At 40.4% G+C, this 27,063-nt stretch overlaps 1 protein-coding gene across 1 annotated transcript; it reads right to left on the bottom strand.

The window, feature by feature from the left end:
• Positions 1-323: 323 nt before the first annotated feature.
• On the bottom strand, positions 324-17,449 carry rnd3a (Rho family GTPase 3a). Its single transcript, XM_047355638.1, has 5 exons — positions 17,159-17,449; positions 16,836-16,923; positions 5,719-5,828; positions 3,676-3,810; positions 324-2,935 (listed from the first exon to the last, which is right to left on the bottom strand). The coding sequence occupies exons 1-5, from the start codon at positions 17,444-17,446 to the stop codon at positions 2,687-2,689; spliced, it is 870 nt and encodes a 289-aa protein (XP_047211594.1). The 5' UTR covers positions 17,447-17,449; the 3' UTR covers positions 324-2,686.
• Between the last annotated feature and the right edge of the window lie 9,614 nt (positions 17,450-27,063).

The following is a 27,063-nucleotide window of genomic DNA, read 5'->3' as shown; positions in this document are numbered from 1 at the left end:
ACACCATGAGACCACGAAGGATACCCAACAACCCCGTTTTGGCAGCATGATGGGAAGCTGTACAGTGAGACTAGAGATGGAAGATGCTTCTGAAACTAAACAGAACAATGAGTTGGATGCTATAATTAATCCTGCATTAATTATATGTATTTTATATTTGAAGGGAGTTGTTACCTAGGAAGCATGGAAAATAACCCCAAACTCCCAAACCTTTAGGAAGGAATAGACTCTTTTGGGATCAAATTAATTTTACCCAGTCTCCAAAAAAAGCACCAGATCATCATCTAACCATTAAGCTATACCTCCAAATAAACAACACATAACATGTTAATTCATTTTTATTTATTCTGAAGGGAAAATATATATAACTAAATAAATATTGTAGCAACAACATTGGCAAAGACATTTTGAAGGTGAGAACATTCAAGAAAACTTGAGCGTACACAGACAGGACAGATTAGAAAATGAGGATAACAGTTTGGGCTAAGTGCTGCCAAATTTGACAGCACTGTGATGTGAAAAAGCTAACTTGTACACCATTATGTCCTATTAAAAGTGCATCAATGACTTTAACAATGACTGATATTCAAAACAGCAAACAGCACAGTTGCATCATTGTCTGAGCCATACCCACAAATTCTTTTCCTCTCACATCATTCCCAGGAAAAACATTTTTTCCCAAACATCAGCAACCAAATATTTCAGACCATCCAGATGAAAAGAAAATTACAAATAATCCAAATTATTTGAGTCATGTTCAAGTAGAAAATGATGCTGCTAAATAAATGAAGAGATGGCTAATAAATGATTTAATTCAGGTGCCAAGATCCCGACAGATTTGGCTGTTAGATGCAGTAGCCATTCTTTACATTATGCCATTTAAGGTGGTCCCCTCTGGCAAATCAGTACACTTACAATGGAAAATTGCTAAAATAGACTCCTGGCTAACGATTGAGTTAACTAGCTCATTAGTTTAAAGGCTAACAGATTGTTAGTGTGGAAACAGTCTAGCCTCCCTAACTTTGCTACACAAAATGCATTTATCTTATTTGAATCATGGTCAAGTGAAAAATTATATTTTAAAATTCATTTGAAAAAAAAAAAAAAAGGGCGAGGGCTAATTGACACTACAACAGACTTGGCAGTTATAAACAGTAGCCATTACTTTACATTACATAATTTTAAGGAATCCCTTTGGCAAATTTAAACATTGCTGAAATTGAAGCTAATAAGTTACCTACCAAGCTAATTAGCTGAGTGGCTAACATGCCAATGGATTTTTACTGTAACCACTCCAGTGTTGTGGGGAGTCCATTTGTATATTTTTGGGTTAAGACGGTTCAACAAATCAAATTGGCTACAACTCCCTCCTCCATTTTGGCTTGTAGTTGCTTGCTCTGTCTGAATGTGAGCTAAAGAGTAATATCCAATGTGCAATACCATTTGAACTCAGCAGCTCTAGGTTCAAATATACAGACCAGAAAAATTATAATTTTGATTATCTGAGTGATGGTCAAATAGATAATGACACTGAAAAAATTATTTGAAATGAGATGTGAAGGCTAACTGATGAAATGCTGCACATGCTAGCAGCTAGCATTTGCGGCATGCTAACCCCCACGACAAACTCGGCTGCTAGGTGCAGTAGTCGTTACTTTTCACTACGCAATTTAAACGGCTCAGTCTGGCTTACGTATACACTTAAAATACAGAATTGTTAAAATTAACTTGCGATTGAGTGAGTTAAAGCATATTAGCTCAATGGCTCCACTCTCCCTCCACAGTGATATATAAATGGTAATGTGTAGGCTAAGCTAATTTCTAGAAAGTTGTAATTTTACACCATACTTTTACATTTTCTCTTGCTACATAGTGGTCAACCTATGGGTCAAAGATTTAAAATATAGGTTTGAAATCTTGAATCTTACTTCAGAAACTATTGCGTGAGGCAACAGAATGCAACTAGCGGTACAGTAAGGATGAAACCAACAGAATCAGAGTAAAACAAAGATGTAGTTGCACACCAACAACTTCACATTTTACCAACAACATTATCAGAAACAGGGGACTCCTCTGCACACACACCGACAGTAACAGGAGCAGAGGTAAAAGTGAATCAGTTCCAAACCACAGTGATGAGTTTGTTGTGAAAGCCCTCTGAACAATAAGTCTTTGAGTCTGCACAAACATCCTTTTTGTTTTTTGTTTTTTTACCTCCATAGGCAACAGTCCCCCTGCCATAGCTGGCTTTAGCTCTCATTCAAAAGATTGCATGTTCTAAAATCTTTACATTTGACCATCTCTTAATGACATCACTCCTGCTCATTTCCTGTTGGTGAGGAAAGACTGCATCCGCTTTGTCCTCAGAGGAAGCTGGTCTCCTCCCAGAACTGATAGACTGATAGCCAGCTGACTGATAGCTTCCTCCACTGGTGGGACTGGTGGTTGTATGGGGGGGCACATCAACCAGGATGGAATTACTTAATTAGTTTTCATTGGTGCAGAATTTTCCAGTAACACTTACATGAATTGAAGCTTATAAAAACCCCTTTCCAGACATATAAGGTTTTTTTTTAGCATGCAGGACAGGGCTTTGCCCTCAAGTTCTCTGCTCACACTATGCACCGTCCTCTTTCTCTTTAGTCTGATACACCCCCCCTCCCTCCCTCCCCCTCAGTCTAACAAGTCACATGACTGAGCAACTTTTGGCTTTGTCCTTCCGGAGATCCGTGGAGACAGCTGCCAGGTCAGGCCGGCTTGGCATGTGTGAAATCCTCTTGTTGGCACGTGCAGCCTTGCTTCGTTTGACATTTTTGCTGTTCTTGTTGATGCAGGCCAGCGTGGCTACGTGGAAAATGTCCCTGACGCTGTTTTCCGATTGTTGAGCCGAACACTCGATATAAGGCGCTGAGATCTGCTTGGCCATGTTGGAACCCTGGGAAGAAAAAAGGTTTAAACATGATCACTCCTGGAAATTAAAAGGTTAGGAGGTCAGGTTCACAGGAGACCAATACAAGTTACACACTACTAATGCTAACCTTGCTAATTGTTCATAAAAGATGCTAAAGATGGTTTAAAATTTCAATTCTGAAATCCTAATCGTCTTCCTTTTAAAATAGTAAAATTCTGTTTAACTGCTGGACTGTGTAATACAGACCGCCATCTTGCGCTCACACTCTGGTCCTAATATTATTAACAACCAATTACACCAGAAAGGCTACTTTCAGCTTCTGTAAAGCTACAATAAATTAATTAAAAGTCAAAAACAATGTTTGTTTTCTCTCTTGAATATTAAGTTGGACACAGCTGTTATTTATTGTGAATAGATCTTGCAGAAAAAATATCTTATGGGAAAACCAATAACTTTTTTTAATTGGGCTAGAAATAATAAATGTCTGTCCCATAGCATGGATGATTATTTGTTGAATCTTTTATTTTTTTTTCTTTGCAAAAAATGTCTCATTTTTAACCCAGCTCTAGTCTCAGTTTGTCTAGAAAAATAGAAGAGAGTTTGTCAGCTCCTGAAAGAGCTTAAAAGCGGCTCCAATTGTCATAGATACAGGCTATAAACAAAAATCAGTGCTTATAGTGTGATTTACTTTAATTAGAAAATGTCATTCATATACAGAGTATGGTTGTTTTTTATTTAAAAAAAAAAACAAAATGGCTGAATACCTGGTCATAGGAAACTGGGGTTTGCCGATGGTTGGACAGCTCTACAAGGGTGCTCAGATCGGTGCGCAGGTCCGACTTGCAGCCGACTAATAGCATCTTCGTGTTGGGACAAAACTCTTGGATCTCCCCTTTCCACTGTGGAAGACAAATACTCTGAGATCACCGAGTCTTTTAGTAATTACCCCCACATCATTTGACCCACTTTTTCTGTAGAAACCACACAAAGCATTAAGTTTAAAACTGTGATTCAACTGTGACGGCAGTCAATTAAAGTGTAAAATGCCTTTGCTTAAGTAGGCCAGAACGTCCTGAGGAGAAATCTCACGAGTTCCAGCCCCACAGTCACCTGGTCTTTTGGTATAGAGGTTAAAGTTGGGACTTCCTGGAGCCCCACATGCTTTAAACCTTAAATGGAACCACAAACAATCCCCACGCTTCCGCCTGGACAATAAATGCTCTGTGATCAATGGCATTTTACTTGGGGCTGTAATCTGGGACTAATGTGCCTCAGGGTCGACTGACCAGCAGGTCAGGGGATCAAGTTCATTAACACATGAAGAGGAAGTGATTTTACACAATGTGTCTAGACAAACATACATTGACTAAATGTTTGTTAACTAATCTTTTGGTTTTACAGAATTTACTGAAGTACAACCTTTGACAAACATGTCCCATAAAACCCTTACGGAATCTGCTGATTTACAATGCTTATAAAAAGAGAAAATCTTCTTCTATGTTAATATAATACATTTTAGGCTGCATATTTGGACCACCACCATCACTGCCCTAAACTAGCACTGAGAACTGAGGTTTTGCATTTCGGTTTTCATCCCCTCCGGGGGGGAGGGGATTACATTCCACATTCTTACTTTAAGCCAAATAAACAAGACGTGGAACACTGGCGGACCTTGACGCGTGACCTCAATTATTCAAAATGAGCTTGCCGTCTGTGGAATCACACAGATGACTGGGAAGCATCAAGCAGTGTCTCAATTTTGTCATGCAATGTTAACAGTTTTAGAAACATGTGACTGGCTTTGTGCCAGAGCAGAACAGACAAAGTTACTTTCCAAAAGATCATCCTGTTGGGAGTTCAGACAAAACCCATCCGCCAGCCAGACGACTGGTTCTGTCCACATTTGGACACGCGTTACTCAGCTGGCACAACAAGAGCAATCAGATGTTGACCACTAAGCAACATCATGCGAGTTGTTGGTGTTTTAGCAATACTTCAGGATCTCTAAATCTTAACAGACTTAACAGTCTGCACTTCATATCATGAGATCTGATGCGGCTACAAAAAAATAAATTTGTCTTGAATGCAGACTTTTGGTTTTAGACCTGTAACGGGCTTTTTCAGCCACATTTGTCAGACTAAATCAATAGATCTTCATAACAAACACTGTAATCGATGGGTTTTTTTCCCCTTTGTAGTGGAATATCTCAAAATACCTCTGAGTGAAACTTTTAACAGATATGGTGATGTTAAAGTTAGACTAGGTGCGGGTCAGTAAATAAATAATTAAAATGAAAACTTTTGAAAATGCTTTATTTTACCATCATACTGTTTAGATGGTTTGAAGTCATTTTTATTGAGATACCAGACAATACAGATACCAGACAGGAGTTTTTCCCAGCTTAATGAAAATGACTAAAATAGCCCACCCTTCCCCCACTTGTTGCTGCACTGCCTGTCGGACGTCAATCGCCTACGAGAACGAAAAAGTCTGCTGTGTGGGGCTTGGAAACTTAAACGGTTATGTTAATAACTGAATGACACTAAGGTGTGTGTCATTTTCTGGCTACCACAGCAGATAGCCCAACTAACTGACCAGATAAGACTAGCTTGTTAAACTTCGGTTCCTTATAAAGCAACAATAGAACAACAAAAAGTGGATAATGTTTTGCACAGCAACCCACTAAAACCTAGAATAAAACAAAAACTAGAATTAAAAAGAAAATCTACTACATTTTATGGTCATCTTACACCCATACTAAAAGTATTCAGTTTTTGATTGTTGAATTTAGCAAGCAGCCCCATACCTTTTTCAATACGCTGTCGAGGGTTTCGGGTCGGCTGATGTCGAAACAGATGAGGACAGCATCCGAGTCTGGGTAGGACAGGGGCCTCACATTGTCGTAGTATGGAGATCCTGAAACAAAAGACATCACAAAACTTGATTATCCTGTGCCTTCTTTGAGACACAGCAACACAATTTTAATCTCTGTAGACTGACATTCCTGGAGGATTTTCTTTAACTGGGAGAACAATAGTTCAGATGCTGCAGTCTTTGAACATTTAAAGGCTTTACCAAATCCACAGAAAGACCTCAGTAAGGTTTAATGAGTGCAAAAGAGGGCCAAATCACTGCTTAAAACCTTGATACTCTCCTGTGTCATAACTGCAGTTCAGCCATAATCCATGGCAACAAGGAAAAAAACAAATAATAATGTATTAGTAGAAAAATGTGCTGAGCACAGGATAACTCCCAGAAAAAAGAAAAAAAAAGAGGTAGAGAAACTGAGAACTTTGGAGTGAGGAAATGTCTTTCTTAAATTAAGACCATGTGTAGGGGAGAGGCCCATCTCTAAGCTAGACTGAAATGTCTCTGGAGAGGAAGAGCAAGGAGGGGAGGGGTGGGTGGCGAGAAGCTTAGGTGGGTCAAGATCACACAACAAACAAGAGATAACCACAGGCAGCAAGCATCCAAGAATCCAGGGAATTTTGTTTTCAGTAACTGAAGATTCCCCTGGGATGTCCTCCCTCAACAATTGCTGCGAGGAAAAGGCAGGTATGCTCCATCGCATACACAAAAACAAACTTCTACATACTCCGAGTGCTATGGTTCCTAATCTAAACACTGGGATAAGGGACGACACCATTTCAACGACGCCTCCAGGCCTGGGCCTTACAAATAAAGCATCCCACAGGCTGATGTGTGCAAACATCTCATATTACTGCTTACACTTCTTGCTTTTAAACCCAGATGATTTCAGATCAAGTCTCAGTAGCAATACAATAAAAACAGAGAGAGAATCATCATCAATACTCCAGTTCTTATTGAGCATTTACCAATATGTTCAATTTTAGCTCGTTGGACAACAGTTTGCATGCTACAATCTAACCGGAAATGTAATGTTTTGATGGCAGAAAGCAGGAGGCAACCAGCCCAAAATACCAGGATAGATAGGTTATTCTCCACCAATCTATACATTATTACTTCAGTTCCTAGAGTATTTGACTGAATTAAGATGACCACCAATTTTAAACTGACCAATTCAGGTTTAACAATTATCACAAAACAGGAGCTTATGAGGCTTTTATTTTCCACTTTTCTTCATGAGTAACCTTTGGAAACCTGAATTTAGCCTAACTAGAATGTCCCATCTTTAGCAGCCATCACTGACATTACTAACAATCATAACCACACTGCCTTGTTTGAATCCTTTTTCTCCTCTCTCAGTCTTGAACAAATCAGTGGAAAGATAAAGTCCTTCTAACCAAAGCGTAAGCTGTGGAGTCGGCTGATGCTTTGAATATTTTTCATCAGGCTACCAAAAAGGACTTGCATATCGAAGCAGTTGGGTGCAGAGCATGAAGTCTTGATATGTCTGTATGCATTTCTGTGAATGCACCAGGATTTTAGACCCCAAATGCATAATTAAAGCTTTTTAAGCACAGCACAACATAAGCAGGAAGACATGTGAAAAGAAAAAGTAAGCAGTGCTGCAACACAGACTGGTTTGAGGTCATCTTTCCGCCAGCCAGAAAGATAAGAGGCAATCCCACTGCTGACATGCACTGCAACATGGTGACTGCCGCGTAATTAGCTCCTGTCATTGTTCTCCCACAGGATCTCTAAATCTGGTATGGTGACGAGGACCCTGTCCTCCCCCCACTCTATCCTTCTCCACAATCTCCTAAACAGATTCTCCCAGCAAAGCGATCCTGTTGTGCACGACCGCACAACAAAAACCAGATGCTGGTGACCAAACTTCCACTGTGGTCCTCAATAGGAGTCGATTGTCTTCCATGACTGTTTTCCACAGCGGGTGGGACAAGAGGCTCCACCTGATGCAAGGAATTTAAATTAAAAGTTAGAAACACAAATTACGGCCTATTGTATCCATGTGAATTTCAAACTTACAGATTTCCCTTAACTTCTAAAAATCTTCTGAAGCTGCTTTGAGTTTCCCCCCCCCATATTTTTAGATTACAAAAGCAAAGAGCAGGAAATCTTTCTCACATTCAGATGTAAAATAAGCCAGATGCATCCGACATGCTGGAAGCCTGGCAGCAGATCTGCAGGCCTGCTGTTTTAGCACATAGCTAACATAGCTGTGCAGAACTGATGGGTGGCGATTGGAAAAGGCAACAAGCCCTGTGGGACACCTGTGGAAACAACAAACAGCCACAGACTCGTATAGCTGCAGTAAAGCACGAGTGTTTAAACACGTAGCTCATCGCCAACAACCACAACCAAGGACAAGAAGCTAATTAAACTGGAGTAACCTCAGCCAATACCTTTTGTGGTTGCTGTGGTTACAGAGGTATCTGCAACCACTGTTGCCGTATATGCAGCCTTTGAGGTGTTCAGTGTATGAACAGGTGTGGTTCTAATACATGATGTGAGTTCATATATTGTCAGAGTTTAATGTTACAAGGAAATACACCTGAAAGCAAGGTTTGGGGATGTTAATGCAGCATCTTTTAAGAGAACATCTATGCAGCTTTCAGTAAGTTTAACCATCACTACATTTCATAACATACCACACCTTGCAAAAGTGTTTACGACCCATCTTACACCAAACATTGATCTGTTTCTATTTTTTCCCTCAGTCGTTTGCAGCCTTCAACAGGCTTTCTTCCAGGATTGCTCCGTATTTAGCTCCATCCATGTTCCCACAAATTCCTGTCCCTGAACAAAAGCGTCCCCACAGTATGATGGTGCCACCATATGCATTACCATAGACACGTAGACCAAGTTTAATGTCTCTTTTGACCAGAGCACCTACTTTCTCTGTGTCCCCTACACGTATCCCAGCAAACTGCAAATTGGATTTCTTACAAGATTTCTTGGAGTGTTCCAAAAACACATTTAGCTGCACCTAAACAATCTTATACTTGCATTACACCAAATTGATGAATGTGAATGTTCCACGAGTGTGACTAGTGCATTCAAGAAAGAAGGAGAAGGAAGGCACACAAGCATGCAAGGCCGTCATATGTTTCTTATTAATGTACTGGCAGGATGCATACACACAGAGCCAAGAATCCAAAGTTCTCAGCATGAAGACCAGACACAGATTTTAATGTCAGGTGTAACATCACACAGAGAATCTTTCCATGATATTAGCAGACAGGAAGTGTAATAATCTCTCCCAGGATCTCCATGTTTGAGCTGAAACACTATCCCCTTCCCATCCACCGATCAGCCAGATTCCACCATGATTCAATTCCCCACCCCTAGAAATGAGGTGGGGCTTTAGTGGTCCTTGGCACTTCTTTCACTGGCCGAGGATCAGGGCCTGCTGGGTACAATAGGGGTCTTTGTAGAAGAGGAAGTAGAAACCTTTAGTCTGAGGAATGCGAGACATGCGGTGCAAATTCGTGGAGTCCAGAATTGCGAGCCGAGAGGAATGGAGGTGGCAGTGTGCACGAGAAGTTGAGGAGCTTAACAAGGGCAAGAAAGAGTCACGCAATAGGCTGTCTGGGCAACAGATGCACCATAATCTAGAAGCCTCTGCATTCTATTCATGAAACAGACCCATTTTGGTTGACTGTCTCCTCAGTACAGTACCCAAGTGCTGACGTTGTTTTTATCTGATGCCTTTTTAAGTTGAAAACTTACTTTTTAGCTGTGGGAAACTACTTTAAATAGGGATAAACCTCTATATGATTTCCAACCCCCCCACATATGCAAAATCCAAGTCATTTCCTGTGTTTGTTGCCAACATAAGCATATTATAAACACTTCATTTGTAAAAAAAAAAAAAAGTGCTTAAGCAATTCAGATTAAAAAGGTCTTGTAGGGAGAGATTTGCACTGAAACAAATTGGTAATTGACAGTGTATTAAATACGACATAAAGCTGCTTTCCTCAATATTTTTATATAAACAATAGGTCACATTGCATCTGGCTTATTTCACATCTGTATGTCAGATGGAGTGATTATTCCCTGCTCTTTGCTTTAATTCACAGGCAGAGCTGGCTTTAGAGAGGGAACAAGTGGACAGATGCCCAGGGTGGCATTGAGAAAAGGGCAACACAAGCATTAGATAAGGAAATATTAAACTAACTTTTTTGTCAGTTTGTGCATATGCACTCAATGGGTAAAACTGGCATTCCCCAGCTTCTTGCGAATAATAAGCAGACTAGCATAAGTCCTTTTTAAAAAGAATGCCCTATACTTTATCCCACCCTAGAATCCTATTTTTTGATTTCCCACAAGACACAATTTACGCAAGAACCACCACTGTTTACAAGTAACCACGTGTGGTTACAAATTCACAGAACATTTACCCAAATCCTTCCACCTCAGCTGTAGTGACGCTGTAAACACCTGTTAAAGCTGGTTCGTCAGGTTTAAAAGTAAACGCTCCGATTACACTCAGCAAATTGGACAGCAGGCCAAGCTACTGACTAGCTGGTGAACACAACTCCAAGGAAACAAGCATCATGTATGTTCATTGATCACAAGTCGTCATCACAATGTTAGCATATATCACAAGAATTTCAAACAAAAATGATTAGGCATAATAACTAAATATGCATCAATGTAGCTCCTGAGCCCGATAGTAATCGGCAATTTTCTTTACCGTCTTAGCCAATACCATGTTTAACTGGGATTTTCTCTCCAAGTATCCAAAGCAATTTGTCTATAGGTTTTATTATTTATTTCACAATTGAACAACAAACAATTATTGACCAGGCTCATAATTTATGCATCGAAGCATGAATCAATAACCTAGAGATAAGAGCTGCAATATATTACACAGAATCACTGCAAAACAAATGACTGCAATATTGTAACAGCCTGGGTGCAGTATTTGGTTGCGTATCATATTTCAAGAACCATCCATGCACACACTGTATACCTAAAAGTAGTCCTTAATGCACACCGTATCTATATTTTTAGTGGCTGCAACGCTAAAGCTCACAGAAAGTGGTGGGAAAATTGTAATGATGAAAACAAGAAAAAATTTGGGAAAAAAATTGTAATAGACATTGTCCATGTTTTCCTAATATTGTGCATGTTTTACCTAATACTGTTCCTTTATCTTGCAGTTGTTAAAGACAAATCTGTACAGGCAGCTCAAAGCTTTACAAAAAGCTAAGATTAGTGGACCATTCTGATTGGTGCTCTCTACCCTAACCTTTGTTACTTTCCCCAAACTCTAAACAAAACACGGAGTCGGTGGACAGCAAGTAAAATATTTTGCTCAACAGCCGTTTGACTGGTGTATCACTAACTGTAATTGTAGCCACCTGCAGCTTTCATGATTCTCAAATTGTTCCAAGGTGTGTCAAATTGTCTTTCAGAAATATTCTAAACCAAACACTGAGCAGTTAAGGTCAATTTTCAAGCTGTGTGGGAGTTCTTCAATGTTCTGAGATGCTACCTTTGATCATTTTAATGTCATAAACTAAAGTCAGGCCTCAGGCATGCAGGTGTTGAGCCTCCGAGGTACCCCTGTTTAACTGTTTGTTTCATCCTCTTTGACTCTCAAACACCTTTGCTGCTCATTCAGACACACCAGCAGCCAGACAGACAATGTAAACTGCTTCCTCTGCTGCTGAAAGAAATGAGAAGCATCAAAGCCTCCGCTGAGGGCCCAGCAGACCTCACGTTGGGAATGGAAAGCAAAAGCTAGCTCAGACAAGCTGGGTGGGTGTGTTTTGAGGAGGAGGAGGTTGGGGGCAAATGGAAAGCTGAGCAACTGGCAGGAATTTACCTTAATGATCCAAATTACACCCATCACCCTCCCTTTTTAAAACACTTACACTAAAAACACACTCCAGGCAGCTCATTAGGCCACTCAACACAGAACAAAAACCTCCTTCCCATGTGGAGGTGTGTTTATATGACTTTGTTCTCGTGTCTGCATGCTGGTCTTTGTGATCAGGAGCCTGCACAGAACCAACCCACCCCCATCCTTCCTTTTCAGCACACCTCAGGAGATAAGAGGTCGATTGGATTGGCTGTGGCCAATGGATGTCTCCACAAAGGGACCAGTCAAGCTGAAAGCTTCATCAATCGGTCACTGGAACAGTGTGCGAGCTGGGTGTTGGGTGGGGTTTAGTGCTGAATGTAGGAGGCAGGGTGGGGGTCTCTGCTCCGTCTAAAATCCACTGATCTAATAGGAAAACATACCCCCCTTCCTCCTTCTTCACTCCTTTCTGTTTTATGAAGCAGAGAAAAAAAGAGAAATGGCTCGGGGCAGCCAGTCAACACTGTAATACAGGTCCTTCTAAAATTTTGGCATATTGTGATAAAGTTCATTATTTTCCATAATGTCATGATGAAAATTTAACATTCATATATTTTAGATTCATTGCACACTAACTGAAATATTTCAGGTCTTTTATTGTCTTAATACGGATGATTTTGGCATACAGCTCATGAAAACCCAAAATTCCTATCTCACAAAATTAGCATATTTCATCCGACCAATAAAAGAAAAGTGTTTTTAATACAAAAAACATCAACCTTCAAATAATCATGTACAGTTATGCACTCAATACTTGGTCGGGAATCCTTTGGCAGAAATGACTGCTTCAATGCGGCGTGGCATGGAGGCAATCAGCCTGTGGCACTGCTGAGGTCTTATGGAGGCCCAGGATGCTTCAATAGCGGCCTTTAGCTCATCCAGAGTGTTGGGTCTTGAGTCTCTCAACGTTCTCTTCACAATATCCCACAGATTCTCTATGGGGTTCAGGTCAGGAGAGTTGGCAGGCCAATTGAGCACAGTGATACCATGGTCAGTAAACCATTTACTAGTGGTTTTGGCACTGTGAGCAGGTGCCAGGTCGTGCTGAAAATGAAATCTTCATCTCCATAAAGCTTTTCAGCAGATGGAAGCATGAAGTGCTCCAAAATCTCCTGATAGCTAGCTGCATTGACCCTGCCCTTGATAAAACACAGTGGACCAACACCAGCAGCTGACACGGCACCCCAGACCATCACTGACTGTGGGTACTTGACACTGGACTTCTGGCATTTCCTTCTCCCCAGTCTTCCTCCAGACTCTGGCACCTTGATTTCCGAATGACATGCAGAATTTGCTTTCATTCGAAAAAAGTACTTTGGACCACTGAGCAACAGTCCAGTGCTGCTTCTCTGTAGCCCAGGTTAGGCGCTTCTGCTGCTGTTTCTGGTTCAAAAGTGGCTTGACCTGGGGAATGCGGCACCTGTAGCCCATTTCCTGCACACGCCTGTGCACGGTGGTTCTGGATGTTTCTACTCCAGACTCAGTCCACTGCTTCCGCAGGTCCCCCAAGGTCTGGAATCGGCCCTTCTCCACAATCTTCCTCAGGGTCCGGTCACCTCTTCTCGTTGTGCAGCGTTTTCTGCCACACTTTTTCCTTCCCACAGACTTCCCACTGAGGTGCCTTGATACAGCACTCTGGGAACAGCCTATTCGTTCAGAAATTTCTTTCTGTGTCTTACCCTCTTGCTTGAGGGTGTCAATAGTGGCCTTCTGGACAGCAGTCAGGTCGGCAGTCTTACCCATGATTGGGGTTTTGAGTGATGAACCAGGCTGGGAGTTTTAAAGGCCTCAGGAATCTTTTGCAGGTGTTTAGAGTTAACTTGTTGATTCAGATGATTAGGTTCATAGCTCGTTTAGAGACCCTTTTAATGATATGCTAATTTTGTGAGATAGGAATTTTGGGTTTTCATGAGCTGTACGCCAAAATCATCCATATTAAGACAATAAAAGACCTGAAATATTTCAGTTAGTGTGCAATGAATCTAAAATATATGAATGTTAAATTTTCATCATGACATTATTGAAAATAATTAACTTTATCACAATATGCTAATATTTTGAGAAGGACCTGTATAACAAAACTCTCTCTCTGGAGAGTTCTCGTTTATTCACCTTTTTACTTCAACTGGCCTCACATACACAGATGCTTGATTTGCTGGTTTCTAGTTCAAATTGAAAGCCTGACTGCTGCTCTTTTATTCTTATCTCTAAGAAATGAATAAACAAATCAGAGACAAGAAAATCTACTTAAATATGCAGCTTTTACTTCTCAGATCGACAGTTCAGAGTCTGCAGCCCGAGTTCTTCTCGGCTTTGCGTCTTTCCAGGAAAAATGTTTCAAGCTGGATTCACGAAAAGTTATTCAGACATCGCTTTGGAATTCCAGGCCTGGAGACCCGCAACAGCTGGCTGTCTGCTTGTACCCGCCCCTCACTCCCACACAGACCAAATGCTTGCACGCTTTCAACATACGCCCTCTATCACACCTCCCTGCTTTGCCCATTCTCTCTGCTCGGGCATTGATGGATGCAAAGACCGTTTTGTTTGCACGCTTGAAGCACACAAAGTTGGGACACAGCCACTGGTTTTTGGACGCCAAACAAAGTTCAACAATACATGCAAACTAAGTGAAGGGACGGAGTGGAGGGGTGGGCTGTTGTGCAACTTTCCTGAAAAAAAAAAGAAAAAAGACAAAAAACCGGAAGTATGGGAGGAATTTCCAAAGTGTGTTCACCAGATGTAGAAATTTGAGGCCTGTTCAGTTTTTGTTTTTAGTTCAAGATTTAGCTTGGCTCAGCTGGAAATCTTACAGAAATGTCCTCTGGAATAAACAGTCACAGATGTTTCCATGTAGGTAGAAGGTGAGGCTGGTATGAAAAGGTTCTACTCTGACACTCCTCACCAGGCATCGAGCGGTTTCTGGCATCAAGGTGCTGAGGTTTCCAAAAGCCACTAAAATATTTTGCCATCACAACACTTCCAAGTCAATCGGCTTAAACATGGCTACTGCACTTTTAGTTTGCTCACAATAAGGACCAATGTAGCCGTTTGGGAATATTTCCGATCACAAAAAAAACACAAGCAGTCAAGATACCACTGAAGGACCAAACTTCATTCTTTTAAAACTACAGCTACTAAACTGCGAATGTCATATCTGTTAGGAAGGAAACTGATCATGCATCATTTTGGTTACACATTCTGTGTAAACACCCTAATACTATGTTGATGTTTTTTACTCGAGGTTATATAAAGTTTAAAGTCCTTTTCCAAAGAAAAGTATTGGAATAGCCCTATTTTTCCTCTGGCTGCATGGAGCACATAGTTAGGGAGTAGGCTGAACCAAAGGCTTTTCTTGGCTTAAAAAAAACAAATGAAAATTTAGATGTTTAAAAATATTTATGGTCAGAGACAACATGGGTAGTTATAGTATGGAAACTGAAAGGAGGAGCAGCATGCATCATTGTTATGAAGGTCATGATTTTTTTTAAACTATGTGGCATTTCTGTTCAGCAACTGTATGCAGGCTAGCTATCAGAGCAGATTACCAGGCTCCTTACCTTGCCAATCTCAGCTATGCATATTATATTATCAGCAGTAGGAAATTTGCTTCTCATCTCAGATAAAGCGAAATTTTTTATAGTCAATTTTATTTATTTTATATGATGAAAGCATATTTTTACTTAAGGATGCAATTTAATAAGAACCTTGTACCTATCCATAAATATTAAGACTATTCAAAACTATTAACCCAGACACTTAGATCGGATGATATAGACATTTCAAGCATAATGTTTGTGCTTTACAATGTAAAATTAATCTAAATATGGATAATCAATTTACTAGCTAATAAAAAAAAAATTTTCATTGAATAATAACCTCAAATAAAAATGTATAAAGTGATCTAATTCCTTTCATTTAAAAACAAAAAAGCAACAATTAATATTACTGCTGCTAAAATAATAGTTTATTTTGATTTTCACATGTAGATTTAAGTGAAAGCATAAAACAATCAAATTAATTGGTAGTTTTTTTTTGCTTATGGTTGAGAATATTCCACCTTTTTGCTGTTCTGCTCATGTTTCACTGAAAGTCCAACAAGCTGATGTTAGCAGGTTATTTAGCCAGGTTATCTGCTCAGTAGGACAACAAAAGCCACATGCAACATTACCTTAAGAGGTGATGGGTGGCGGCTCCTTTTGTTTCCACACTTTTCCTGGCCACAAATATTAATAAACCTCCGAATTCTGTAGCAGAATTCTTTCAGGCAGCTGAAGAGCAGTGCGCAGCAAGAGGTGTGAGAGGGCCTCACTCTGGCTTCATTGATCAGGAGAAGACTCGAGCTCAACAGAAAGATTTTTAAAACGCTAAAAACCATTAACCGCCTAAACACAAATATAACAAGATGATTTTATTTAGTTTAACCAAACAACAGACATGTTACCACATGTAGTGTTGAAATAGAGTTAATTAGTTTAATTTCCAAGCCTCGAATGATGTAGTATGGGCCGTATTGGTAGTTGCCCAGGGGAGCATTAGGAAGGGAGTGCCACAGAATTAAATATTAACCATCTCTCAATTATGAAAGTCTTCCCATGCTTTTATGCATGGGAAGTCAGCGGGGAGTTGGCACCCCCATAGGTTGAGTAGGTGTCCCTTGCTTGCTGCTGAGAATAGGGAGATGAGGGGGGCAGCAAAAGGAAGGGCTCACCAAGGGCAACGTCCATGTGGCAGCTGCCACGGCCTAAATGTGCTTTTTTCCAGGAATCAAAATATTTTCAAATAGCTATAATCTTTTTTTTACTTTGAGGCAAATTAAATGTGTAGTAGCCTTCCTTCAGCCAGCTGACCAGCAGTGGACGGCAGCAGGTGGGGGAGAAGTGTTGTTTCTTTACTCCATAGAGAAGAAAATCATAAGTTTCCCCAGCACTTCCACTAACATTTTATTGACTAACAGATGGAAACAATGTGTTTGAAACAGAAAATTATAAAAATCTGGGCATGCCTTGATACCAGAAACCAGTCCATGCCCCTGGAAATAAACCAGCTTCCCAATATTCCAGGCAGCAGTTTTGATTGAATACAGAGCAGGATTTGTCCAAGTCCCCCAGCATGTTGGGACATGTCCTCAGAGACAAAACAGAGAACAGAATGTGGCCGATGATGATTACCTGAGGTGTCCCACAAGCTCAGCTCGATCCTCTGCGTGTCGATTTCAAAACTGGCCGTGTAGTTTTCAAACACAGTGGGGACGTAGCTCTAGAGAGTGGGAGGAGAAAAACGCAGAGTGGATGTTTGAGAGGACGCCTGCTGGGCTTTAAACTTCAAAGAATACGAGTCATCCACCAAAATCCATGTTTAGGTGGAACTAACAAACCATATGCTTGAAACACACAACGTCATCATGTCTAACATAGTCGTGTAGGCAGGAAGAACTACGCTTTGCTTTAACGCAATGTTAAATGGGGGTCGTGCATGCTGCTGGGTGCCTCACCTCGGGGAAGCAGTCCTTGGCGAACACGTGAAGCAGCGCGGTCTTCCCGCACTGGCTGTCCCCCACCACCACTATCTTACACTTCACACTCTGACTGGGATCCATGCTGGATTTCAGAGAGGACTTCTGACACGGCCGTCTTTCCTTCATTGATCGACCAGTACAAAAAACGAGTCCAGTCCTGACTGATGAGACGTAGTACCCGTGACTCCCAGTTTGCGGGTCTGTCTCCGTCCCCGTGTCTTGATCGTCTGCTGTCTCCGCCTGCTCTGTGCCGGTAAATACCATTTGGCTGCATTTATACGGTGGTAGGAGCCAATGGCAGCGGCTCTCCTCCTCCTCCTGCCGGCTGCCTCCACACTGCAGTCCGCTGGGAGGGCGCCCCCACTTGGATCACACAAGTCCCACAACTTAACTAATAAACGCATCCTGATAATATACCATAATGTACTATATACTCTATAATATGATAGAAAAGTTAATTTATTGTACTTATCCCATCAAAAATGAAAACTCATCTATTTTATAGATACAATATTTCTGTTCATTGTTATGATTATGACTTACTGCTGATGAAAACAACAATAAAACAGTCTCAGATATTTCATACAAGATTGCGGCCTTATGTATTCAATTCAATTCAGTTTATTTATATAGCACCAATTCACAACACATGTTGTCTCAAAGCACTTCACAACAGTCAGGTACATACATTCTAATTAGTCCTAACCATTGAACTGTGCAGTCGGAGTTAGCTTTTTATTCAAATTGGATAAAACGTTTTTCTGTCTAAGGAAACCCAGCAGATTGCATTCAGTCTGACTTGCAGCATTCACTCCTCCCGGATGAGCATGTAGAGACAGTGGACAGTCACAGGCGTTGACTTTGCAGCAATCCCTCATACTGAGTATGCATGTGGCAACAGTGGAGAGGAAAAACTCCCTTTTAACAGGAAGAAACTTCCAGCAGAACCAGGCTCAGTGTGAGCGGCCATCTGCCACGACCGACTGGGGGTTTGAGAGAACAGAGCAGAGACACAAAGAGAACAAAGAAGCACTGATCCAGGAGTACTTTCCATGGGAAGGAAAAGTAAATGTTAATGGATGTAGCTCCTTTAGTCGTTTCACCTAGAAAGAAAGAACAGATAAACTCTGAGCCAGTTTTCAAGGTTAGAGTCTGAAAGAGAGCACATATAATTAGTTACAGTAAAAGCTCAGTCAATCCCCATGTCTAGGAGAGAGAAAGGGTTAAACACTGAAAGACAGGGCCATGTGGATCATCTGTAGAAGGTGAGCATTACGTTGTTGCCAGCAGAAGCTTGGATGATGCCCCTCTCCAGAAAGGTGTCACAGGCAGACACAGAGCCAGGCCAGGTGTAGCTTCTAGGAAGAGAAAAGAGAGAACAAAGTTAAAAGCTGAAATAACAGCAAATAATGCAAAATTGGAGAGTAGAGTGAGAATGTAGCGAAGAGGTTGAAAGTGGTCGTTATGTCCTCCAGCAGCCTAAGCCTATAGCAGCATAACTACACAGATAGTTTCAGTTCAGATTATTTAGTTAAACGGCGCTTATTTACAACAATGTCGTCACAAGGCACCCCGCAAAGGGTCCCGCTGATGGTCATTGTTATACTAAAAACCACAAGGATTGGGATACCTCCCTCTGTCAGACTGATTATAACCATTGGAAAAGAGAAGGGGTCATACAGGTAGCAGAAATGGAGGGTGTGCTTGCACCTCAACCATAACTGAGCCGGTTTAGGCTAAACCTGACTCCCCCTTACTCTAACCAACAGGGAGGGAAGAAGACGGAGGTAAAAAATAAGGAATATAGCTCAGGATAAACTAAGCCACTCTAACTATAAGCTTTATCAAAAAGGAAAGTTTTAAGCCTAGCCTTAAAAGTAGACAGGGTGTCTGCCTCACGGACTAAAGCTGGGAGCTGGTTCCACAGGAGAGAAGCCTGATAACTAAAGGATCTGCCTCCCATTCTACTTCTAGAGACTCTAGGAACCACCAGTAAACCTGCAGTCTGAGAACAAAGTGCCCTGTTAGGAATATATGGAACCATCAGATCTCTGATGTATGATGGAGCTAGATCATTAAGGGCTTTATATGTGAGGAGGAGAATTTTAAATTCTATTCTGGATTTAACAGGGAGGCAATGAAGGGAAGCTAAAATAGGAGAAATATGATCTCTCTTTTTAATTTTCATCAGAACTCTTGCTGCAGCATTTTTAATCAGCTGAAGGCTTTTAACTGCATTTTGTGGACATCCTGATAGTAAAGAATTACAATAGTCCAGCCTTGAAGTAACAAATGCATGGACTAGTTTTTCAGCGTCACTCCTGGACAGGATATTTCTAATTTTGGCAATGTTCCGGAGATGAAAGAAGGAAATCCTAGAAACCTGTTTAATAAGGGATTTAAATGACATGTTTTGGTCAAAAATAACACCAAGGTTTTTTACTTTATTACCGGAGGTCAATTTAATGCCATCCAGGTTAAGTGATTGACTGAGCAGTTTCTTTTTTAAAGACTCTGGTCCAAAGACGACAACTTCTGTCTTGTCGGAATTTAGAAGCAAAAAATTTAAAGTCATCCAAGTTTTTATATCTTCAAGACATGCTTGTAGTCTATCTAACTGGTTGGGTTAATCAGGATTTATGGATAAGTAAAGCTGAGTATCATCAGTGTAACAGTGAAAATTTATCGTATGCTGCCTGATAATTTTATGTATTGGAAGCATATATATAGTAAAGAGAATTGGCCCAAGTACTGAACCCTGTGGTACTCCACAATTAACCCTGGAGTTTAAAGATGATTTATCATTTACATGAACAAACTAGAATCTGTCAGACAGATAAGATTTAAACCAGCCTAGTGCTGTTCCCCTGATCCCTACAGCATATTCCAGCCTTTCTAAGAGAATTTTGTGATCGACTGTATCAAGAGCAGCACTGAGATCTAACAGAACCAGAACAGACACAAGTCCATTATCTGAGGCCATAAGAATATCATTAGTGACTTTCAACAGAGCTGTTTCAGTGCTATGATGAGCTCTGAAACCTGACTGAAACTCTTCAAACAGGTCATTGCTGTGTAAATGCTCACACATTTTATTAGCAACTATTTTCTCAAGAAGTTTAGATAAGAATGGAAGATTGGATATAGGTCTGTAATTTTTCAAGTCATCTCGATCAAGCGAAGGTTTCTTAAGTAAAGGTTTAATTACAGCTAACTTAAAAGCTTGTGGTACATATCCATTTACTAAAGATAGATTAATCATATCTAAAATGGGGCTGGTAATCAGAGGGAACACTTCCTTAAATAATTTGGTTGGAATTGGGTCTAACATACAAGTTGAAGGTTTAGATGAAGCTAATATTTCTGATAACTCAGGAAGCTCCACAGGATCAAAACAGTCCAAACACAAATCAAGTTCTGCAGTTATTTTCAATGTTGTCTCACTTGCTGAGGGTAATCATCTTCAGGAGTATGTCAAAGATTTTATTTTTAATAGAATAAATTTTATTTAAGAAGAATCCCATAAGGTCATGACTGCTAAGAGCTAAGGGAATGGATGGCTCAACAGAGCTATGACTCTGTGTAAGTTTAGCAACTGTACTAAAGAGAAACCTAGGATTATTCTTGTTTTCTTGTATTAATGATGAGAAATAAGCTGTTCTGGCTTGGCGAAGTGTCATTTTATACAACAGATTATTTTTCCAGATTTAGTAGGAATCCTCTAGGTGTGTAGAGCGCCATTTTCTCTCCAATTTTCTAACATTGTGCTTTAAAGTACGCAGCTCTGAATTAAACCAAGGAGCTAGCCTCCTATTAATGATTACCTTCTTTTTCAAGGGGACTGCATTGTCTAATGCATCACGCAATGAGGAAGAAACACTATGAACAAAAGAATCAATTTGTGAAGGGGCAGAAACAAAATTATTGGCCTCCATTGTGCTTTTCAGTGATAATGAGGAAATTAAAAGTGGAACAGATTCTAAAGGTTGTTACAGCATCGCCTAATAATGATCTACTATAATAAAATTTTCTTTCAGGTGTGGGGTACTCGGTTAAATTAAACTCAAAGGTTATTAAGAAATGGTCAGACAGGACAGGGTTATGAGAAAATATTGTTATGTCTTTACACTAAATGCCATATGTCAGCACAAGGTCCAGAGAATGAAGACAAAGGTGGGTAGGTTTGTTGATGTTTTGAGCAAAGCCAATTGAGTCTAAGATAGCCTAAATATAGTGTTTAATGATATCACTTTCAGTGTCAACATGAATGTTAAAATCCCCCGCTATAATAACCTTATCTGTATTTAACACTAAATCAGATTAAAGGTCTGAAAACTGATCTAAAAATTGAGAGTAAAGGCCTGGTGGACGGTACAAAACTACAAACAGAAGAGGTTTTAGTGCTTTGCAATTTGGATGAGGAAAACTAAGGATTAAATATTCAAAAGAGTTGTAGCTATTGATTGGTCTGGGACTAATCAATAAATCGGACTGAAAGATGGTTGCTACTCCTCCTCCTCGCCCAGTATTTCGAGGAATGTGAAAATTGTAATAATTAGTAGGAGTTGACTCATTTATAGTAACATAATCCTCTTGCTGCAGCCAGGTTTCTGTGAGGCAAAATAAATCAATCTGATTGTCACAAATCAGGTCACTAACTAGCAATGTCTTTGAAGAGAGAGATCTTATGTTCAATAGGCAACATTTAATTGTTTTATTTTTCTTTTCGGTCTGAGTTGTGTTTATTTTTATGAGATTATTTTTTAATCTATTAAATTTTGGCCGTGGGCGAGACACTGTCTTAATAGGGTAATGGGTGGGTAGCAGTACAGAAGCTGCAGAGAGGAGTGTTAAACTACGATCCTGCTTCCTTGGTTGTCAGAGTTTTGGAGAACTAATAAATTCGGCCAGATTCCTAGAAAGAAGAGCTGCTCCATCCAAAGTGGGATGGATGTCGTCTCTCAGGATCAGACCAGGTTTTCTCCAAAATGTTTGCCAATTATCAATGTAGCCCACATCGTTTTCTGGACACCACCTAGACAGCCAGCGGTTGAATGACAGCATGCGGCTAAACATGTCGTCTCTGGTTAAATCCTATGTATGAGCGAACTTTGGGGATGCTTAGTGTCCCTGCAGGCCTGGGGAAGAGAGTTTAGAATTTACACACTTTAATGTTACTGATCATTCAATAAATTTTAATATAAGACACAGATGACCTGCACAAGCTGCAATTTTTTAAAATGAAGATGTAATTTATTAGGCAAAAAAGGCTATCCAAACAAACCTAGTCCTATGTGAATATATATTTACCTCACTGTTCAATCATGACTCAACTGTGATTTAGCACGTTTTTGGTTTAATTTCACACTCAGGCTTCATTACTGCCTGACTAGTAGAAATCACTTAAATAGAACTCAAACCGTACTCGCACCAGGGACTAAGGCCTTCTTACATGGGTCACGTGCTTAACCCCCTACACCACCAGCGTTGCGCCCAGCAACTTCATAATCTGTCCCAGCCTTTGCCACTTATTTTTCCAATTTTAAAATCTCAACTTCAGAGTAAAAATGGAACACAATGTAAAGCAACCTTCAACCAATCAAGCAGTGCCATTTTATTCCCTTTTCAGGACCTAACACAGCACGCAACAACAAAAAATGCAAGGTTTTAATGCACTACTGACACAGAGGCCCATTTCTGTTAGCCACTCTTCAAAATGGCCAAACAAACAAAAAAACATGTAATTTAAATAAGGCAGATGATGGTGCATTTCAGGGGTTGGGAAAGGCTAAAAGGTAATAGCTTTGGTAAGGACAATAATTATAAAGTTAAAACAACTGGAACAGTGAAAACAAGACTTTATTATGACGAGAGAAAAAAATATCCAAATATTGACAACTGTAAAATCTCTCCAAACTGTAAATCTAAAAGAAACCCAAACATTTATTACCTTTTGCCTTGGATCTGACCTGTTGTTTTCTTCATTGGGTGTGTTTGCCACTGGCCTTTGAATTGTAGTTTTAGTTTTAGGAGAGCCCTAGTGGACCCAAGGCTTTTATCCTTACATTAATTTAGCATTGCAATAGATAAGTAAATGTACATTTCTGACCAAAACTAAATCTAAAATATGTTTGAATGGGAGAAATCCTACTATCATTCATTCTTGTGTTTATATGAAAACAGTGTCTATTGCACAATATAAAATTTGTTTCATGCATTTTACCAGAAAGTAAACAGTTTAGTTGCTCTCTGCCAGAGGCATACAACGAACCCAGTGAATCTACTGTAGGTGTTACTCAAGCTCCACTGGGCGTCACGTTTCTATAGATTTCCCTCATTATCTGTGACTAATACATTTACTCATCATGGCAAAGCCAGGGAGACGACTTAGTTAAAAAAAATACAGATTTTCAAATGAGATCGCATGCACCAGGTTCACATTTCATTGTCTTTCTCCAAGTGTGAACAGGAACCCTGCTGATCTCACTGCCTTCAGGCTATTGTTTCCTAAACACAAAATCGTCACTAATTTCCACCGAAATGGGAAAACAGCAGCGTTCTGCATCGGCACTCCCCTCTGCGACAGTGATTTGACTCTCCGTGTTACTGGCAGCAGTTTTTGCAGTGAGACAGCTCCACCCTGCAGGCTGTGAAGTGGGAGTCCCGTCTGTTGTGTGGGAGCTTTGCCTCCAGGCCACAACACTGCCAGGAGAGAAGGGACAAGGCAAGGGGAGAGGAGAGGAGAGGATGGGGAATTTTACACACTGTGCCTGTGCTTCTTGGCTGCAGTCGCCATACCATATGCATTTGACCTCATTAAAATTCTGTCAGAATCAGACGATTGCAGAGATTTTACCTGCCAGGGTTGGAAACTAGTAGTTTTTACCATTTCAAAAACAGTTTTATGTGTGTAAATAAATCCATTATGCACTGATTGAAAAGTCAATCATCAGAGTTCAATAGAAAAATATGCTAAACCTCCTTTGCTTGATTATTTTCATACATTTTTATTTTACTTCATGCAAATGGCACCAAACATGATGCTTGACAGTAGAAGACAACTGCAAAATGAAAAGTAAAGGATGTGGAGTCGAACAAACTAGGTCCCTCTGTTAATGGAGTTGGCTGACACAGACGCTTGTCCAAATACTGAACTCCCAAAATAGAAATGAGGGTACCACCTGTTTCTAGTCACATGCGCCTGTCCATGTCCAGCAGATTTTTTCAATTTCCATGAGGGTAACACAGACCTTTACCTTTTAGGCCATTTTTACAGGAACTGGCCAATGTAAATGAATATCACATATAGTGTTGAAAGAGTATCAAAATCCTTTCTCCTGATATATATCTATCCACTCTCTTCACTGCCTGCCAGATACAGTGCCCTGCAAAAGTATTCAGACCCCCTGAAAACATTTTGTCACATAGCAGCTTCAAAAGTCAATGTATTAACTGGTATTATTTTAAATAGACAAAGTAAGAGATAGCCGAGGAAGGAGAGTGATACAGGCTTTTCTACACTGAGCACTGTTCAATCTATCATCTTAAAATGGAAAGATCATGGCACAACTGCAAACCTATCAAAAAATGATCATCTACATAAACTAAAAGGCTGGGCAGGTAAATACTGATAAATATTGATGTACTGCATATTTTTAATTTGCCCACACATCTATAAAATCTAACAAACGAAGGATTGTAGATTAACAGTTGGAGCTGTTCTATTTCATAATGTTATACTGCACAAAGCTGTCAAGACAAGTCAACATGCGGTACCTTGTTAAGCTTATCTCTTGTTGCCATAGTTTATACTAACAATAGCTGCTGGCAATAAACGAGCACAATATCTTTTTACCTGCTATAAATCATCTGCGTTATTTATCCTGTAGAAATCTGAGGGAAGCAATTCTGTAGTTTCCATTTAATAAACGCCAACTGGCATCTAATTCTATTTGATTCCAAGAGCATTCCAGGTTTGACTCATGCACCGGTGAACATTGCTCCAATAGTTTGTGAAATGTTCTCGGTAGTCTCATTGGGAGGGATTTACCATCCTGTTGCAATAATTCAGTCATTCTAACTGTTAGCCAAATTATGATTTAACACAGGTCCCACAAAGGACAAGTGAGCAACAAGGAAGATGATTTTACCCAGGTTTGAGGTGAGTTTGGTTGTCGCCAGCAGGCCAGCAGTGCTTGAGGTGTGCATCGGGTGTAGGTCACTGGGTCGGGCCCATCTCTACCCCTGCCACAGCGCTGGCCCACAGTTATCTCATGTCTGCATGCATCCAATCAGTGGAGCGTTGACATTTACTACTGGGGCAAACACAGCACAAGTTCTGTTGTTTTGGTTTAACATGGGATTCCTCCATGTTTAGTCACCACAATTGGGAAATTAGGGCAATACATGTCAGTGTAATTTAGCAACCATGATTCTAGTATTCATAAATATGGTAGTCAGATGGTAAATATGTGGAAAAATGTTGACAGCATCCCTAAATCTCCAATTCAGACTCTTTCACAGCTCTGCCTTTTGCTTACAGAAAATCTGTAATATCTGTGCAAAATAAAATTTCCTCAGATTTTTGACCTCGCTCAGTAATCTTAGCTCTCAGCATTGAGCTGTGATCTCCGGCTGACAGCAGCATGGGGTCTCTGTCTGAAAGTGTTCCAGTTTTAGGACAAGGAGATGAAATTTCACACCAGCTGAGCTGCGACTGACCTTTAATGACATACGAGTGCGAGTGTTGATGAGCTCGTGTGAAAAATCATCTACATTTTCACAACAGAATTATTTTTGCTGTGTAAACTACAGAATATTAAACTGAAATTTATTCCCTGTAATCACAAGAAATAAATCCAAATTGTTGAGCCGGTTGGATTCTCACTCCTCATTTAGTGCTGCGTACATACAGGTCCTTCTCAAAATATTAGCATATTGTGATAAAGTTTATTATTTTCCATAATGTAATGATGAAAATTTAACATTCATATATTTTAGATTCATTGCACACTAACTGAAATATTTCAGGTATTTTATTGTCTTAATACGGATTATTTTGGCATACAGCTCATGAAAACCCAAAATTCCTATCTCACAAAATTAGCATATCATTAAAAGGGTCTCTAAACGAGCTATGAACCTAATCATCTGAATCAACGAGTTAACTCTAAACACCTGCAAAAGATTCCTGAGGCCTTTAAAACTCCCAGCCTGGTTCATCACTCAAAACCCCAATCATGGGTAAGACTGCCGACCTGACTGCTGTCCAGAAGGCCACTATTGACACCCTCAAGCAAGAGGGTAAGACACAGAAAGAAATTTCTGAACGAATAGGCTGTTCCCAGAGTGCTGTATCAAGGCACCTCAGTGGGAAGTCTGTGGGAAGGAAAAAGTGTGGCAGAAAACGCTGCACAACGAGAAGAGATGACCGGACCCTGAGGAAGATTGTGGAGAAGGGCCGATTCCAGACCTTGGGGGACCTGCGGAAGCAGTGGACTGAGTCTGGAGTAGAAACATCCAGAGCCACCGTGCACAGGCGTGTGCAGGAAATGGGCTACAAGTGCCGCATTCCCCAGGTCAAGCCACTTTTGAAACAGAAACAGCGGCAGAAACGCCTGACCTGGGCTACAGAGAAGCAGCACTGGACTGTTGCTCAGTGGTCCAAAGTACTTTTTTCGGATGAAAGCAAATTCTGCATGTCATTCGGAAATCAAGGTGCCAGAGTCTGGAGGAAGACTGGGGAGAAGGAAATGCCAAAATACCAGAAGTCCAGTGTCAAGTACCCACAGTCAGTGATGGTCTGGGCTGCCGTGTCAGCTGCTGGTGTTGGTCCACTGTGTTTTATCAAGGGCAGGGTCAATGCAGCTAGCTATCAGGAG

Source organism: Girardinichthys multiradiatus, chromosome 24 (genome assembly GCF_021462225.1).
Source record: "Girardinichthys multiradiatus isolate DD_20200921_A chromosome 24, DD_fGirMul_XY1, whole genome shotgun sequence".
NCBI lineage: Eukaryota > Metazoa > Chordata > Actinopteri > Cyprinodontiformes > Goodeidae > Girardinichthys > Girardinichthys multiradiatus.
Note: the sequence above shows the minus strand (reverse complement) of the source record. Positions and strands in the feature narration are given on the sequence as shown.

Bases quoted from the DNA above. Each gene is read 5' to 3' on its own strand.
- rnd3a (XM_047355638.1), bottom strand. From the start codon at position 17,446: ATGGTATTTACCGGCACAGAGCAGGCGGAGACAGCAGACGATCAAGAC. The intron at 5,829-16,835 runs GTAATCATCATC...CTTTTGTTTCAG, and splicing joins GAGCTTGTGGGACACCTCAG to GATCTCCATACTACGACAAT. The intron at 3,811-5,718 runs GTATGGGGCTGC...TGTCTTCCACAG, and splicing joins TCGACAGCGTATTGAAAAAG to TGGAAAGGGGAGATCCAAGA.